Source organism: Canis aureus, chromosome 13 (assembly GCF_053574225.1).
Source record: "Canis aureus isolate CA01 chromosome 13, VMU_Caureus_v.1.0, whole genome shotgun sequence".
Lineage (NCBI taxonomy): Eukaryota > Metazoa > Chordata > Mammalia > Carnivora > Canidae > Canis > Canis aureus.
The window spans coordinates 47,258,599-47,276,802 of NC_135623.1; the positions used below are offsets into that span (position 1 = coordinate 47,258,599).

General features: G+C 39.4%; 2 protein-coding genes across 24 annotated transcripts in view; one reads left to right on the forward strand and one right to left on the reverse strand.

Annotated features, from left to right (window-relative positions):
- The window catches only part of LOC144282434 (uncharacterized), a 32,899-nt gene that overhangs the window by 12,786 nt on the left and 1,909 nt on the right, over positions 1-18,204 (forward strand). For 12 of the 19 annotated variants that reach the window (XR_013350866.1, XR_013350865.1, XM_077846080.1 and 9 more), the window contains one exon: positions 4,735-4,846. Coding sequence is in view for 11 of the 19 variants with exons in the window: in XM_077846080.1 (XP_077702206.1) it covers positions 4,735-4,846 (112 nt within the window). In the remaining 8 variants the exon portion in view is untranslated. Of the gene's footprint in view, positions 1-4,734; positions 4,847-8,924; positions 11,670-12,641; positions 12,756-18,204 lie in introns of those variants that run through there. The other 7 variants (XR_013350871.1, XR_013350870.1, XR_013350868.1 and 4 more) reach the window with 3 other exon arrangements.
- Positions 1-18,204, reverse strand: part of GNPTAB (N-acetylglucosamine-1-phosphate transferase subunits alpha and beta) — a 70,944-nt gene that overhangs the window by 904 nt on the left and 51,836 nt on the right. For 4 of the 5 annotated variants that reach the window (XM_077846055.1, XM_077846056.1, XM_077846052.1 and 1 more), the window contains 8 exons: positions 17,334-17,533; positions 16,868-17,087; positions 16,105-16,218; positions 14,802-14,887; positions 14,451-14,549; positions 11,514-11,681; positions 8,544-8,634; positions 4,836-6,284 (listed from right to left, as the gene is read on the reverse strand). In XM_077846055.1, coding sequence (XP_077702181.1) covers positions 6,207-6,284; positions 8,544-8,634; positions 11,514-11,681; positions 14,451-14,549; positions 14,802-14,887; positions 16,105-16,218; positions 16,868-17,087; positions 17,334-17,533 — 1,056 coding nt within the window. In that variant the 3' untranslated portion in view covers positions 4,836-6,206. Of the gene's footprint in view, positions 1-4,835; positions 6,285-8,543; positions 8,635-11,513; positions 11,682-14,450; positions 14,550-14,801; positions 14,888-16,104; positions 16,219-16,867; positions 17,088-17,333; positions 17,534-18,204 lie in introns of those variants that run through there. The other variant, XM_077846053.1, reaches the window with a different exon arrangement.

Sequence of the window (18,204 nt, forward strand, 5' to 3'; positions counted from 1 at the left end):
GTTAATCAAAGAGAAACTCATAAAAATGGCTTAAAACATGACATGAAAATGCAGAACAAAATTAAATTAGGCTCTGCCATTTACCGTAAGACCTACAGCAAATTACTTGACCTGTCTAAGCCTGTTCTCCTGTTTCCTTCTTCACTAATGTAGGGGGCATAAAAGTATTTATCTCATATAAATTTAGAGGTTTTTTTTTTTTTTAAGATTTTATTTATCTAAGAGATGGAGAGAGTGAGCAGGGGGAGGGGTAGAGGGCAAGGGAACAGCAGACACCCCACTGAGCACGGAGCCCCACACAGGGCTTGATCCCAGGATCCGGGGATCATGACCTGAGCCCAAGGCAGATGCTTATCTAGCTGAGCCACCCAGGGACCCTAGAAATTTGGATTTTAAAAAGTGAAATAAGGCATAAAAACTTAGTAGGCACTCAATAGCAAATAGCAAGTACTTAGTAAACATAAGTTACCACCGTTACTAATATTATAAGAGGTGTGTGTTGTCACTGGTATACCATTTCCTGAGTATATGAATACTACCAGTGCCAGACATATTAATTAATTAATTAACATAGAAAATTTAAGTTTTAATCACAAAAATTAGAGTTGGAATATTTTACTAGGGACTTAGGGATAGAAAATAGGTTTTTTTCAAAAAATAATTAGGGGCACTTGGGTGGCTCAGTTGGTTAAGCGTCTGCCTTCAGCTCAGGTCATGATTCTGGGCCCTGGGATCAAGCCCTGAGTCAGGGTCCCTGCTCCCCACTTCTCCCTCTCCCTCTTTCTCTCAAATAAAATAGTTAGAAGATATAAAATGTCACAAGGCATTTCTGATTCTTTAAGTATTTCTCCAAAAAGTTCTAAGAAGTCCACAGTTACTTAATGAGGAAGACTGCTTGCATAGACTGGTTTAAGAAGGGCCCTGGGGTAGTGCCCTCACAGTCGAGACCAGTTTCTCACATTGTCCCATCCAATTCTGCCTGTAACAGGCAAGTGATATGATTCCATTAACTTTAGGGAGGTGACACGTTGCACATCAAACTGAATGACTTCCTAGACGGTTGTATAATAGGACTGTCTAGCTTTTTCCTTCCAAGTCTCCATAAGAGAGCCTCATGGCTGCTCACAGTTAGTTTTCTCTCTCTCTCTCTCTCTCTCACTTCTCCCATACAGCTCTCCCCTGTTTTTCCTTCTTCCTGTTGCCCTGGATCTTCCCTTTTGGATCACTCCATTACTTTTCTTCTGTAAACAACACAACTTACTCATGTTTCTGTTGTATCCACCCTGTAATTCCATTCACCAAGACAAAGGAGCCTCCTTAGAAGGTTTGAAGGGGACAAGATTATATATAACTAGTTGGTATTTTTGCAGTCAGTTAGAAAAACATAATTTAGAAAGTTAATCTTCTAGGCAGATGTCCTAAGCATCCTTAACATCTCCTCGGTCTCCCATTCTCTACTGAGCGCATGGTATTTGGCACAGTCTTCTCACCCCAATTCTTGCCCTCATCCTTTGGCCTCTCAGTTCAAGGTCTTTATCTAAAATGGCCTGCCCCTACAGTCCCCCAACTCTTATGACCACACCTGACGCTGCTCCAGCCTGACAATTCCTGTTAGGGATCCTACTTTCAAACCAGTACCTCCTACCTTTCCAGCTCAGTCTCATCTGTTCACCCTATAACCACATGCCAGTCTCATGCAGACTTTCAACCCATTACCATTTTACTTTTCCTTTCTCAATGAGCCCCCCTCTTGCCTTTGATTCAGTTTCCATCATTTCAGCCAATCTTGTGCAAATAAGAACCTGTAGTTTGACTGCATATATCTGGTAAAATGTTATTTCTGCAGACACTCAGCTGTCCTCCTCTGAGGGCTGCCTACCCTTGCTCCGATGCCCCTGGAGAAAATTACCCAAAGGAACAAATTTGTCAACCTTTTATTTCTGAGTTTCAGCCTCATTTGGACCCTCAACATTGCCCCAAATTTTCCCATTTCCCTGTGACAACTCAACTGTGCCCAGCCTTTTCTACTCTACTCAACCTTCCACACTAACACTTCCCCTTCACATTTAACATTCCTCCTCTGTTTTCCTGAGGGAGTAGTTCACTCTGAAACCCCTGAAACTTCTCCCATCAAAGCTACAACCTACCTGCACCTGAGTCCATTCTTCCCTCTTCCTGTGTTCTGCGTTCACGGCCTCTTGTCCTCTAAGAATCTTGCATTTTTCCATGCTTTCCCTTTCTGTTTTATCCCTCCCATTAACGTTTATAAATAATATCTTACAACTTAAAAACTTCCTGGGCCTTATTTCCAAACAGACTATTGTTCCCCTGTGTCTTCCTCTTAGCAGTCAGAATTCTAGAATCATCTAAGCTTGGTGCCTCAAATTCCTTTGCTTCGGTAGACCCTTTGAACCACCATAAACCACCTTTGGTCCTTTGTACTTTGAAATGATGCTGACTCTACAGTGACCAGTGACCTCCATGTTGATAAATCAAATGCATTTTCTCTGGTCCTCATCTCATTTCTCAGCAAGTCAAAATATTAACCATTTTTTCCCTCCCTCGTTGGCTTCCTTTGGCTTCTATAGCTGTACAGTCTCTTGCTATCCCCTTATCATTCTGGCAGTTTCTCAGTATCTTTGTTAACTCCTCTTCTTCAGTGTACCCTCAGATGCTGGAGGTCCCCAGGACTTGGTTTCACTTAGTTCTCAATTTCTACTCTTTCTCTAAATGTTTTCATACATACACATGGCTTCAAATAAGTTTCTCGAGGTGTGGTTCATGGATCCAGCCTGTGTCAGGATCACTTGCAGATGAAGTGGAGACATGTGGTATTTTGGAGGTTGGGAAAGGGGTGTTAAAATGCAGATTCCTAGGCCCCAAGTAAGGCCTACCAAATTAATTCTGTGGGTGAGGACTGGGAATCTGCATTTTAAATAATTCTTCAGGTCATTCTCATACTGACTAAAGTAGGGGCCCACTAACTTGATTTGCTACATATACAAGAACAGTTCAACCTCTCCATCTGGTGACTTACTAACACCAATGCCTTATTTTCTCAAATGTTAGGAAACTTAAAGATGTGAAAAACAGAAAGGAAATAAGACACGAAAGATATGAATGAATTATTGGCCCCATGAATAATCAAGATTAGATAATATCATCTTTTGGCTTTTCTAGCTCCAAATGAAAACTCATCTGTATTCCTAAGTTTCAAATTTTAATCCTTATCCAACTAAACAAAACCACGAGAACTGAAATGACTGTTTCATCACACAAAGTCTCTTAATATGGAACCAAAGGCATTTTATGGATTTTCAAAGTTAGCTTTCCCTTGGTTAGCTAATAAAAAGCATTCTACTTTCCACTAAAAACTTAATATGGGTCATTATAATTTTACCTAAAATTTGTTAGATTGTTATTTTAAAGTAATATTCATTGTAAGACAATTTTTAGAAGATAAATAATTGATGAAGGAAATGAAATTCACTAATAATCTCACTACCAAGAGATAATATAGTAAAATTTGGAGTATTATTTCATTCTTTGTGTACATATATGGATTTTCCTCTGGATAATTTTTAAATATTTTTTGATTTTGTACCTGCCTTGATTTCCTATCTCTCTGCAATTCTTTTCCTTTTTTTTTTTTTTCTTTAAGGGAATACGGGATGGGGCAGAGGAAGAGAGTCTTAGGCAGGCTCCATCCCCAGCATGGATCTCAGTGTAGGGCACGATCTCACAATCCTGAGAGGATGACCTCAGCCAAAATCAAGAGTCAGATGCTTAACCAACTGAGCTACCCAGATGCCCCAATTTTTTTTTCCTATTTTTGATCATATATTTTACCACTTGTATCTAAGGTTTTGCAAACAAAGGCTTCGGGGTTTTATTGCCTAAAGTCTCAAATAAATTTGGCAGATAATATTAGCTTCAGATGTATAATTTGATATTTACATATACTACAAAGTGACAAGAAGTCCAGTTACTATCTGTCATCATATAATTGACTCCCTTCACCCTTTTCACCCACCAAACCCACTTCCCCTCTGATAACCACCTGTCTGTTCTCTGTACCTGAAGGGTTTTCTTTTCCACGTTCAACACATAAGTAACATCACATGGTATTTGTCTTTTTCTGATTTAGCATAATACTTATACTTTAGGCAAGATTTCCTTCTTTTTATGGCTGAATAGTATTCCATTGTATAAATATACACCTCATCAAAACAGTATGGAGGTTCCTCAAGAAGTTAAAAATAGAACTACCCTATGACACAGCAATGGCACTACTAGGTATTTACTCAAAGGATATAAAAATATAGATTCGAAGGTGTGTGCACCCTGGTATTTACAATAGCCAAACTATGGAAAGTGCCCAAATGTCCACTGACTGATGAATGGATAAAGATAATGTGTTTTGTGTGTGTGTACACATATATATAAAATGCAATATTACTCAGCTCTTGAAATGAAATCTTGCCATTTGCACAATATGGAAGTAAAATAAGTCAGAGAAAGACAAAGATCTAACCACAGAAATGTCCAACACACCCAAATGTTCATTTCTTTATAACTTTTCTATAATAAATTCTTCAATTTAGAATGACACCCAGATACTTCCTAAACTTTTACCATATGATAAATCCTATTTAGAACTTATTTTCCCCCATGACATTCTCCAGTGTGTTCTAGTACTATCCTCCCCTTACATTACTTCCCATTTATTTTCAGTTGTGTTCAGCATGGACACTGATACACTGTACAAGCCCTCAAGTGATTATAGAATCCGGATAACAATGAATTCATTCCTCAAAGAGTTAAAAAACAAAGCATCAGATAAAATGTAAGTTTTTATGAGACTTCATCACATTTTGAAATACATAACTCTTATAGCACAAAGTATTTACAAGTTCTTTTTACAAAATAGGTTTTGAAACAATACTGTTGAGATCATGATCTAAAACACCTGTTAGAGTTCAAAAAGGACTTATGGAATCTAATCTCCAGAAATCCACCATATAATCATATAAATAAAATATAGTTGAACATCACAGATTAATCATACATAGAAATATGAATTCTCTATCCCAGTGGTCAGCAAACAATGGCCTGTGGGCCAGATCCAGGTGGTGGCCTGTTTTTGTATAGCTGCAAGCTAAACTTGGCTTTTGACATTTTTAAAGGTTAAAAAAAACCCCACTAAAAGTAAACAATAAAGAATATGCAACAGAGATTCATGTGGCCTGCAAATATTTGCTATGTGGCTTTTTACATGAAGTTTGCTGACCCCTGCAATATATGAAACCAGTTGGAAGAGCTAGCCACTAGAATATACTATTATAAAAGACACCACTGTAATGTGACAAGTATCATCAGCACTACTCATTTCTAAAATGAGGCACTTCTGTTTGAAATATGTACATTTCCAAAACATAATTAATTACATCTGGAAGGTAGCTTTGCTACTTAACTCTAGCCCTTTTAATTAGGCCTCTGCATGAAATCACATTCTTAGGGGCTGAAGTAAAGCACAAAATGCATCAGATGTCAGTGACTGATCTCATCAGTAACTGACCACTTATGGTCTTAAATGTTAATAAAATCCATAATTTAGGTATTGCCAATAGAAGGTGATATTGTTGCATTATTTAAATAACATCTATAAAAACATGTTTAGATATCCCAAGTCATTATTTTCAGAAGTAAGGGTAAATAGTTAACTTAGTAGCGACTTATTTAAAAGTGAGAACTGGAAAAAAACCAAACCAAACCAAACCAAACCAAACCAAAAAACCAAAAATGTAAAACTGCAGCACAAGTCTTTGGAATGCAAAGACTGGGGTCTCTTAGCAATGGCTCCCAAGCTGGCCTAGGCTTCTCATGTGAAAGTTAGTTGGCAATGGTTGCTTAGGGGAACTTGGCAGCTCTCTTGTCAGACTTTTCATTAAAAGAATGATGGGTCCACAAGCAAATGCTTTAAAAGTGAAATCAGATCAGAGCTGCTCAACATACAAGTTTTCCATGTCTTGGTTAAACAATTCCTGGCCAGTCAGCTATATTCAGGCCACAAAACAAGTACTGTACTGGATGCTTTTCCTTCTGCAGGCCAGGCTGGCTAAGCATCACATCACGAAGACATCTCTCTGATGCCAAGTTTTAAAATGCTCCGTGAATGCCGAGGTAGATGATTTTCAAATGAAGATCTATACCCTGATTCGGTCGGGACTAGCTTCTTTCTGTATCCTCCTTCTAGGAAGTATCTTCCGCTTAAGCGCAATTAACTAGATAATTAAAGACAGAAAATAAATTTTAATTCTCCATGTTGACAAACTTTAAACTTTGAGTCCTATGACCTTAATCATTTCCACAGTCTTCTACATAAAAAAAACAGAGTAAATAAGTCTCCATCATTCTCTCCAAAATAAAACCAGCTACTCACGACTTTTGTTATAGGGTCGATATGCCTATATATGTGCCCACAAAATATTTAAACCCACAAGGATAAAAATTATTTTGGCCCATGCTTCACTTTTTTAAAAACCTATATCTACAAATTTTTACACAGTGATTACCAAGCATATTTATTTTCAAGACACCTATTTCTCAAGTCTTTATATTGAAGGAAACTGCCTCTGTTTAGCTATTACATCTGGAAGGTAGCTCTGCTACTTAACTCTAGCCCTTTGTAATTAGGCTTCTACATGAAATCAACATTCCCCTCAATTTGAAAGTGACTACATATATAAGACAGAATTAAAAATAAAAAAACCTTTGTATTAAGATCCTGTCACTACTTTCCCCCTGTATTTAAACACAGCAATAATCATTTGAAAATATAGGTAACACCTAATTTATGACATGGGTTGTCATGCAAAAGATTACTTTGTAACTACTACCTTACAATTTGGATAAACACTCGTTTCTCACAGAAATGGTTTATCCATGACACATTTGAAATAGGAAACCTGACTGCTGTTATGACGGAGTGTCAGTGAGAACAACAATTGGTTGTTGTTGGAATTGAAACAAAAGAACAAATGTGTTCTTTATGGTTTCAGTTTGGGATCATACTGTCTACTTCATCTCAAGGGGGAAGCAGGGTTTCACCCACATACAGACAATGAGCTGGGACTGGGGCAGAGGAAGGGGCAGTGCTGGCTGATTCACGGCAAGCAGGGTTGAGGTTAAAGATTTGATTCCCATAGGTAAAGAGCAAGGGGACAGAGAAGAGAGGGTTACGGTTTATTCTTCCCTTCTTTTCTCCTGCCTTCTGCCTCTCTGGTTCCCTATCCTCTACTGTATAAGTAACGCAGATGAAAGACTGGCCCTCTGGTTCCTTCCCCCCCACTGCCAGCCACTGCTTCCAGCCTGGGTGCCTCCTCTTCCCCCCTTGGCAGGCGGCACACAACTGACTCCTCATTCCTCACTGGACCTCTCTGCTCTGGAGCAGGGATGGCTTTACCAGCCATGAATAATCGCAACAAATATCAAACACGAGACTGATATTTGCTGGGAAGAGGATAAAGATTAAGTTGCAGTCCTGCTCACCTGCCCAATCTCCCATTTTCTCATTTCCTTCCATTTACAGCAGGAAGCCCAGGCCCTGCTAATTCTAAAGTTTCAATACTTCAGCCTCTTCCTTCTTCTCAGTTTAAGTAAACTCAGTGTGAGTTTTCCGTGACAGCTGGAAAAGCTCCACTCAACAGTCCCTTCAAACGGAGGCTTGCCCCAGGTCAGATCAGCCCAGACATGGTTCCCTCCTGTCTTCACTCCTTTCTCATCAGACCAAATAAAGATTCTCTGATCCCTTTCTTTTTACCTCACAAACCTCCCTTCTACTTTTGGGACTTCACCTGAAGGAGGTTGTATATGCACCTGTATGGAGAGAAGTTCCAACAACTCAAAGGAAATGTAATTGGGACGTGAGCATAATGAGCACTGTCCACAGAATAGTGGGAGGTCTGAACACACTGCAGTCACTTTTAGAAAGGTTACAAGAAAGAAAAAAATTGGAAACCCATGCAAAATCAGTATGAGGTGAGGATTCTAGATAGTTTTTGGTTAGAAATACTTAGAGGTTTTCAGTTTTAGCTTGACGTCTACAAGTTAATCTACTGAGTACCAGGTAAAAAGAATACTGGTAGTGCATCTAGAAGAAAAATGAATAAAAGGATATTATGTTTGCTGTCTGAATATTATGAGCTATGTCTGACATACTGACATCTTAGTTATAAACCAAAAGAAGAAATTAAAATTTTCTTGTGAATTTATATCACTTTTTTTTTAAGATTTCATTTATTTATTCATGAGAGACACATAGAGAGAGGCGGAGAGACACAGGCAGAGGGAGAAGCAGGCTCCAGGCAGGGAGCCTGATGTGGGACTTGATCCCCGGACCCCAAGATCACACCCTGGGCTGAAGGCAGCACTATACCGCTGAGCCACCCGGGCTGCCCAATTTATATCACTTTCTAAAAGAATTAGATACTCTTATATTAAAAAATACTGTTTGATCCCCACATGAAATATATAACACTTACCTGTTCAGCAAAAAATGAGAATATAGTAAACATAATCAGTGTTGCTAGTACACAATGAGTCCAAAACTTCAGTTTGTCTCGATATGCTCTCCTGTTCAGAGAAAGAAGCAAATATGCAGTTCTGTGCAGTTTCACTGCATTAGAATTATTTATATACTAGGTTAGCAAAAAGTCGCAAAACACAAAAACATTGTGTGGAGGCAACATGAAAATGTTAATACAATGTACATTTCCAATGTGAGTTCAGATTTTTCATTAGGTCATGGTAAGTAGTATATTTGAAGTGTCAGAGTTACCCAGGCAGAGGAGAGGACTTCAAAAGAAAATTATGTCTCACATTTAAACAAAAATACACTTTCTTTCATATCCATTTCTTCACAGTCACTTGACCAACACTTCCTGTGGATACAGACAGATGAACAAGAAGTTCTTGCTGTAAACTGTTTATAAGCCTGGGGAGTCACTGACATGCAAACAACTAGCCACCACACAAGATGGACCAAAAAATGTACCATCAAAAGCAAAGTCTTATGGAAAAACAGAGACATAAGGAAAGCACCTCAGCATTGGTGACATTTCATTTAAACCTCGAAGTGGGGTGGGGGACCTGAAATGGAAGCATTTAGCTGAGTAAGGCAGAGAGAGTCCGGCAGAACTGAACAGAATCTGCCCGGGGGGGCAGAAGGAAGAGAGCCAGGCCATGGCGAGGCAGGTGGGAAGAAAGTGCAGGTATTCTGGAAAATATGCAGTGGGGTTTGGACATAATACTCCACTGGGAAAGCACATGGAATGGCAAGTGTGGGTGTGTGTGGACAACTAGGTGAATATGGTGGCCATCTGAAGGGGGGGGACCAAGGTGATAAGGCAGGCAGTCACGTTAGTCTGGGTATGAGAACGTAATAAAGACCAGTGAGAATGAAAGACAACAGGCAACGGAGACATACTCTAAGTAGAATCAAGTGGATGTGAAGATAGGATATTGGGGTTCGAGGTGGCAATAGAGCAGTTTCCTCATCTGTAACTTGGAAATATGATTTACCATGAAGACGAACTATATGCTTAACATAAGGCTTGGAAGATACGCTAGTAACTATCAGTTCAGGCCTCTGTGCTGAGTTCTGGATTCTCATGCAGAGCTCATCTTATGGTGGATGTCTCTGTTCCAAGTCCTAGATTGATAATGGTACCTCTGTGCTTCCAGCACTTCCTGTGTCTCATAATCGGATCACAAGCAGCACAGCCAGTCTAATGCCTAGGGTGCCATTCAGAATCTGTATGTAATTTTTAAACAGCTAAGAAGCCACAGGCTGTAACACAGCTAATGAGTCATATAGCAACCACAGAACCTTAGGATAGCTGGAGGTTCCCTAAGCCACTCATCCATGGGGCGCCTCCTATGTGCGCGAAAGGCAGTGTGGACTCAGAGAAGGGTAAGACATCATCTACGCCCCTGAAGACGGCCTACGTTCTATTAGGAGAGACGAGCATACCAGACAGATGGCTCTCCTGCACAGTGAGTGCTAGCCCCAAGGAAAGGGAACAGGAAGATGGCCTCTAGGGACACCAGAGAAAGGTGACAGGGACTCAGGAGCACAATGGCATGAAAGGAAAGAGAAAAGTAAAGTTTCTAGAAGGTAGGGAGGTGTTGGTGGCCCTGCAGTGAGAGGACACAGAAGCTGAGCAGGATAAAGAAACTGAAGCCCCCAGGGAATTACACCTCACTCATCTTATCTGTACAACACAGAAATCAAAGTGCTCTCAAACTAATCATAAGCCCACTTCTTTCTTATTCGATTGAACCCCTGAAGATAAATGTAGTCACAAACTAGACTTGGGGAGTTAACACTTGAACTCATCCAGAGATCTTTTTCCTTTGAGCTAAAGGAAAGTGAAAATGATTAGAAGCTGTTCCTAGAAGACAAGACCCACAGTTAGTAATAACTTCTTTTGAAAATAAAAATATATATAGCTATTAACAACATACATACTGATTGTCTCACCCAACCCCAAGATACCCAAGAGTTCGAGCCACTAAGGTCACTAATTTCCTCTACAGTGTCTCTCAATTCCATCTACTCCATTCTCCTTATTCTCTGAGCTCTGTCCTTGGTCACACCATGACTGTGTCAGAGCTACTGAAATGCTTAGATCTTGTCTCTCTGCCTCCAGTTTCCAGACAACACTGCCTCACTCCAAACAACTCCTCACCACTCCAACTCCACACTGCTATCTTTCCAAATCATGAAGTCTGATCACTGCAAACACCTAAACAAAATTTCTCCTGGGGGCGCCCCATGCTCCAAAGAAAAAAGTCTAATTCAGACACAAGCCCTTCACAATGTCTCCTTTTCTCTCCACACACTCTCTTTTCCCAGTCCTGTGCTTTGTTTTGTACAGGCCATTTCTTCTATCAGGAATGCTCTTTTCTACCTGGAAAAGTCCTTTTCACAACTGAAAACCAAGTCCCCATGCCGCCCTCCCCTAACAATTAGCTGCTCCCTCATCCACACTCCGCTAGCACAGATCCTGCCACAGCACTTGACACTACAGCTGTCTGCCTGTAGCCCATTGCTCTGAAGGGGCCATGAGCACCCCAGAGCCTGGTCCCACACTCCTCTGTCTCTGTGTATTCCTAGCACATGGCTGGGGTAAATGGCAGTAAAATAAGACATGAAGGAGATATTATGAAGCAGCTTTAGGTTGCGGTGGAATATATGCAAGGTTGGAAATTAGGCTGCATTTACCACTTACAGCTGCCTCATCTGCTCTTATGCTCTCCTGCCAGGTAGCAGGTATGTAAGAAACACAGTCGCTATTCTGATAGCAATGAGTTAGGCTTGGCAGATGTGCTTGGCCAGCAAGCTCAAATAAAAACTTTTAAGCATATTTTTATAAAGTAATTCTAGATCAAATAACACATTACAGGAATTCATCACTCTTATACACACACACATGAACGTGAGCCCTTACCACTCCTGCAGCTCATGCATGTGAAGGAAACGGTTTCGATACTCTCTTGGCAGTTCAAACTGGGATGGTATGGGGAACATGGATTCATAGAAGTCCCTGAGAACAGCTTTCACTGTCTGGGCATCTTTATGATTATGGTCTATGTTGTCATTCAGGCAAACAAACTTCCTAGAATTAACAGAGATCCATGGTTATTAGTTAGTGTGAGAATGATCTTGACATCATAAAACAAGAAATGTAGCTTCCAAATATATTTTAAATGGGCTCCTGTTCCATGTTGTTGCATGGGTTGATACGACTCTCTAGGGGGAATAATGTTCTATAAAATTTTTCTTTGGATATTCCTCACCTGTAAAACAAAAAGAACTAGGGAAGATAATCTTAAAAGTGTCTTCTAGCTGTTGGAATAAATTAATGATTTCTGTTTAGCATGTCCCCAATTAAGTGTTCAATAAATGCAGTTTATTGACGAGAGCATTTTGTTGGCAGCCAGGGAGGTATTAGTAAACAATGAAAACCAAGTTCTATACAGTTACATTATTAAGAATAGTGATGCAGGGGATCCCTGGGTGGCTCAGCAGTTTGGTGCCTGCCTTTGGCCCAGGGTGTGATCCTGGAATCCTGGGATCAAGTCCCACATCGGGCTCTCTGCATGAAGCCTGCTTCTCCCTCTGCCTGTGTCTCTGCCTCTCTCTCTCTCTCTCTCTCTCTGTATGACTATCATAAATAAATAAAAATTTAAAAAAAAAAAAAAAAAAAAAGAATAGTGTTGTAGATAAGTGAGATAAAGATGGTGCCTTACAGCTGTGGATTCTATGAGTTCAGTGACCTCTTCTTATGTTTCCAACCAAGCTGCTGGAGTTCTGGCAAAAACCAGATGACAGTCTTACTTCCCTACTGTTTCAAGTTCCTTTCAAGGTGAAGTCACTAAACTGAGGGCCCATTAAATCAGTAGGCAGGAATAACCCTACTTTTGAAGTTCAAGGGGAGGGAAGCCCACTCCCTCCCCCAGAGGCAGCTTCTGACTGTGATGTGAATCCTCTTCATGGTGACTGATGTAAGAATGGGGCACAGAGGCACCTGGGTGGTTCGGTCAGTTAAGCATCTGACCTTTATTTCTGCTCTCAGGTCATGATCTCAAGGTCACGGGATGGAGTCTGCTTGTTCCTCTACCTCCACCCCTAGTCATGAGCATGTCCTATCTCTCAAATAAATAAATAAAGATCTTTATTTTTAAATATATATCAATTTATATTTTATTTTAAATATATATAAATTTATATATAAAATTTTAAATATATATAAATAAAGAAAAAAAAGAACGGCGGCGGGGGTGGTGAGCACACCGCACATACAAAGGGGTGATCCATTTCTGTGCTATAGCACAGCTGTGTCTGCAGGGACATCTCCAACCACTGTGGTGCCCTACCTCTATCTGAAGAGGAGAGGCAGAGACTAATAGTCGGAGGGAAAAGCAATGCAAAGTTCCTTGCGAATGGGGATGAACCTGTCCTTAAAGGTTTAGTCGGTTAGAACGCAGGTTTCCACTCCTGACTTAGGGTGAGCACCCATAAAAGTAAAACAGCTGAGAGTTAATAAGATCTGTGCAAGGTCACAGGAGCTAGCTGGGCCCAACAGACACAGCCTGGCTTGCCAGGGATCCTTCTGGTCAACCCCTGTCCGTTTAGGTACCATGAAGGTCTACAAATTTTCTAACCCCATAACTTCTGAACTGGCACCAAGAGGTAAAGGACAAGGTACAACTGAAAACTACAAACTCCCACATGCCATTATTACAGATAACTAAATGGGAGAGCACATCAAAAAAAAAGGGGGAAGCAAAAAGCAAGTATTGAAATTGCTTTTTAAAGTTATTTTTAAAAATTAGGGCAGGGCATTCCAGGCAGAGGGAACAGCAGGTATAGAGAGCTGAAGCAGAGTAACTATTAATTATAATAGTTTATTGTTTGCTTGGTTTGTGGGAAATATTTTATAGGAAATAAAGTATTTTACTGAATTATTGAATACACTAAGCATGAAAGATGTTTCCATTTATCTTCAAATTCCAATTTCTCCCCATCCCACTGCCAAACAGGAATGAATTTTAGAAAAAAAAAAATACCATGGCTTTACCTGTCTAGAAATTTTACATTTCTGATCATTTATCATTAAAATCATAATAAATGAGGACATAAAAACTGAAGACTTAAAAGGTACTTAAAAGACTCAGATGAAAAATATTCAATTTTATATGCCAAAGTCTTTTTTTCTAGGAAACCCATCAAATATCTATTTCCCACTAAAGTTCAAAACTCAAAAATGCAGATTTTTAACTAATTTTATCAAACTATTCCAGGCAACTGTTACAGGGCCAGGTTGGAAATTTTCAAGGCTTACATAAGCCTGAACATTTATTCAGCCCCAAAGAATGCCTGCACTTTACTGGATTAATTTTCACATTTATGAGAGCATTTCTTTTTCTTCAGAAGCTAATAATGGACTTTGCTTTGAATTGCAAAGTCTAATCACCAAAACAACTTTTCTGGAAGCACCTTCTTAAGAATGCTAGGAGAGTCCCAGCTATCTAGCCTCACTCCCCATGGTGGAGTCACTCCTTGGCCTCAGTGAACAGCTCCTGTCACCAGATTCCTGGAAGTCCATGCTAGCCCCTGTGCCTGGGGGAACCTTCTCCAAACTCACAGCTCCCATCTCTAGCTCAGACACTGACACTACGTAACTATTAGGCATTTCCACCTGCTCCAAGCAACATAAACCACTTCCTTTCCTTGATTCGTGCTGCCTTTTTGCATGTTTATTTGCATGATTAAGGATCATTTCTTAAAGTTATGGGTTTTCTCTGTATTTTCTGTTCAATTTTGCTGTAACTTCTAAAAGTACTCAAAAAAGTAAAGTTTATTGGTTAAAAAAAAAAAGTACCTGGGGTTTTTTCTTATATCATCCAACTGGCCAACCACATGAGAAACATTGGTACGAATCATTTTAAAAGCAATTTCTTCTTCTCCCATGATTTCAAACCTAATTATCAAAACATATTTAAGGAGTGTAAATATTTATGTGGAAATAAAAGCAGTTTCATTGAGATAAGTATTTTATAAAACTTCAACAGTCAACATCCTGAGAAGGACTTAATCTTTCGGTATTACTAAAGAAAACAATCTCACATAAATTTAAAAAGAAAGCTTAAGAGATAAACTATTGTAAAATTATGAAGATGCCAGATTCTTATAATTATTCTTAAACTAAACAGAGAAAGTTTGCACTACTTACCTATATTTGTTTTTGTCTTTATATGCTTTGTGGATTTTATCAGTTACTGGTTTACAGTTGGTCACTAGACTCTTAGTGACTGGTGGCTGTGAGAAAATAGAGACATTGCATCAGGCCAAGACTAGGGTAGGGCAGGTGAAGCACTGACCTCAGTGCAAAATTTAAGGGGGAGACCAAAGACTCTGTAATCAAGACAAATACTTTAATGCAGTATTTGAAAAAAATCAAATTGGCATGGGATAGCCTCCTGGCTAATTGCCTGTTTTTGTAAATAAATTTTTATTTTAATCACACAAACACTGCATGTTAAAAGTCTCCTAAGCTACTGGTAGCATTTTTTTTTCAGAAAGAAATTTCTAACGAACTCTAACAATACGTGATGCTCATAAGCTCACTTGTCAGTCTTATTAGAAAATACTTTATCCTAGGTATAATCAGTTAATTACAGTAATGAAGCCAATACCTTGCTAGAGTTCACCTGAATAAGGTTAACTAGGCATTTCCACCTGCTCCAAACAACATAAGCCACTTCCTTTCCTAATGTTGCTAGTATAACTAGTACTCATGCTCCAAGCAGCTTATTCGCAGGAGCCTCAAGACTAACTTATTACCATTAGAAAGCAGCCTTTACTTTATCCTTCACACTCAAAGGATATTTGCTGATTCTAAATCTCATGCCAGAAAGCTGGCATATGTTAAATACTCTGCTAATGAAGAGAAATGTATGCATTTCAAAAGAAAACTAAAATCTCAATAACCCTTCACTGTGCCTGTAACAGGGCAAGAAAAACAAGTTTTCTCTGTGTATATCACATTCCTTAGAGAAGAACACACTTCTGCAAGTTCTGTATAAATGCAGGGGCTTGGTAACTCTAAAGTCTTACTAGGAACCCAGTTTAACCTAGTTTAAAAGAGAAACAATGAAAACTAGAGGAGGAAAGACAGATAGTGAGGGACAGATACAGAAGCACAGGTGGGGGAAAGAGAAGTCCTGAGCGAGAGGGGACACTGGCTGTGCCACCAGCAAAACTCTCTGAAGTACTCTCATGGCTACCTTCTGCTGTCCTTGGTGAGCAGATGTCTGGTTATAGAATATTAACAGTTAATCTCAGTATATCAGCTTAACATCCGCTAGGTTAGAGAAAAGACAGAAATGACTCTGGATTATCAGGACTCCTGCTGTGTACCAAAGACATAAATATAGGGCCTGCTTCTGCTGTTTGAAGTGCTATACAGAAATGGTGTAAATAACACCTGATAAAGATATACCTCCTTTTTACACAGAGAAACTCATGCCACTTACCAGATTGGGATCATAGTATGCTTCCTGAGTTGGTGGAACACTGTTTAGCTGAGTGATATTAGCAGGAAGCATTTTTGAGCAATTTATTAGCATGTGTTCCAGACCTGTTAAGTCCTAACAAAACAAAATAAAAGGATAAACCTTCTACGTACAAGGAATAACTGTGGCTTTAAAAAATAAAAAGTAAGTAGAAGTCTCCAATATTTCTTTAAACACTATCTTCAAAGAGAGTTTGACTATGTGATTCTTAAAAACACTCCAAAAAAGAACAGAATGAGATAATACAAAAAATATTTCATCTTCATCTCAAAGTAGAACATATGGACTGGGAGGCACTGTTTTACACAAGGCAGTCAGGGGGATCCCCCAGCAGGAGTTCTTGCAGTTAGATACATCTCAGCACTCTCCATTAATAAGTCTCTCACTCCTGGGACTAGAGGATCTGTGACCGAGGGGACCTTGCAACCACCCAGGCCTGGCTGAGACACAGCTCCATGGGGCATACCTAAAGCTCCTGAAAGAACTCATCACAAGAATCTTATATGCAGGATGGTCTGGCTTTTCTCCAGATAATACAAGAGCAACACCTACTTAAAGCCTAAAAATGTAATCTCATAAAATATGAACCTCAAATTTGGTTTTAATTCAGCACTAAAAGTGGACTAGTTGTGAACACCCCCATTAAATATTACGAATTACTTTTACTTGCATTATGCTGACATATGTGAAAGAAAAGAAAGTTTAGGAGAAAAAAATACAACACCTGCAAACTTAAAGGCAGATCGTGAATTCTGGTAGCCAGGGTTCGGATTTCTCTGTCAGATAAGACACCAGATTGGTCTGTGTCCACTTCATCAAAAACTTGAGATATATTCAGTGGCTGAATGGCACTCATGAGATAATAAAAATATGAAAAGGCAAACTGCATATCCTCAGAATGGCGCACTTTGTGAAATGATGTCTTGTCAAATTCTTCAGGGAACCTGAGAAAACATAACATAGAGTGAGCCCTGGATATTTATAATATATATAGACATTAATCTACGTTCAAATATATTCCAACATTTGTGGGGTCAGAATCCTTTTCTTTACCTCTTATTCAGCCAATACCTTCAGTTTTATCAGTTGTCAAGTGTTCGAGCCATACATCTGGCACAGTAAAGATGCCCATTTTAAGCAGACCTGGCTCTGAGCATGTGCAAGCAACTGAAACAACAAGCGGGACTTACATATCTTGAAGTTCTTGCATAACTATCCGGTCAATCATGTGAGGCATGTGTGCAGGGACTTTCCGAGATGTGAATCCAAACTTGCTATTCAGAATTTTATTTACATATCGGAGGGAATCTGCAAATGTATCTTTCAGTTGCCTTCCAGTGTGTTTGCCATCGGTGTTGTATGCCAACTGCGTCTTCAGTGACTCTTCCTCCTAAAAAGAGAATTCCACGAACACAGCATTGCATTTAGTGCACAAGAGTATTTTGTTAACGAGAGATAAAGGTACTATTTTATGTAATGAGCCACTAACTGTGGCAAATGAAGTAGCACTAACTGGTCACTTTAAGGATCCTAAGAGCAGGACTAAACTGTATTTCAGTCAAAGTATCACCAACATTGGCTTGTGAATGACTGCAGTGTGATGGAGGTCTATTTATAGGGTATTCTTCAAGGGCTAGTCACCGACCATGAGATTTCATAGCCAATTCAATGCAATATTTAGAACATTTATTTAAAAATACATTTGGTAGAGGGGTGCCTAGGTGGCTCAGTTGGTTGAGCATCTGACTCTTGATCTTGGCTCAGGTCTTGATCTCAGGGTTGTGAGATCAGGCCCCACATTGGGTGGAGCCTACTAACTAACTAGCTAACTAAAATAGCACTTTCAATATCCGTTATTTCTACTGGTGACATCAAATCAGTAAGCACTTGAGTTCTGAACAGAAGGACAAAAAAAGGATTATTTTACCATAATAGTGTTAATGTTATAAAATGTAAAGAACCCTGTCAAAACCAGTAAGAGCTAAAACTGAGTGAATGGGCAAAGAATAATAGCAAAATATATAAACACACTTTACAAAGATGAGATATTTTTGCTTCTCA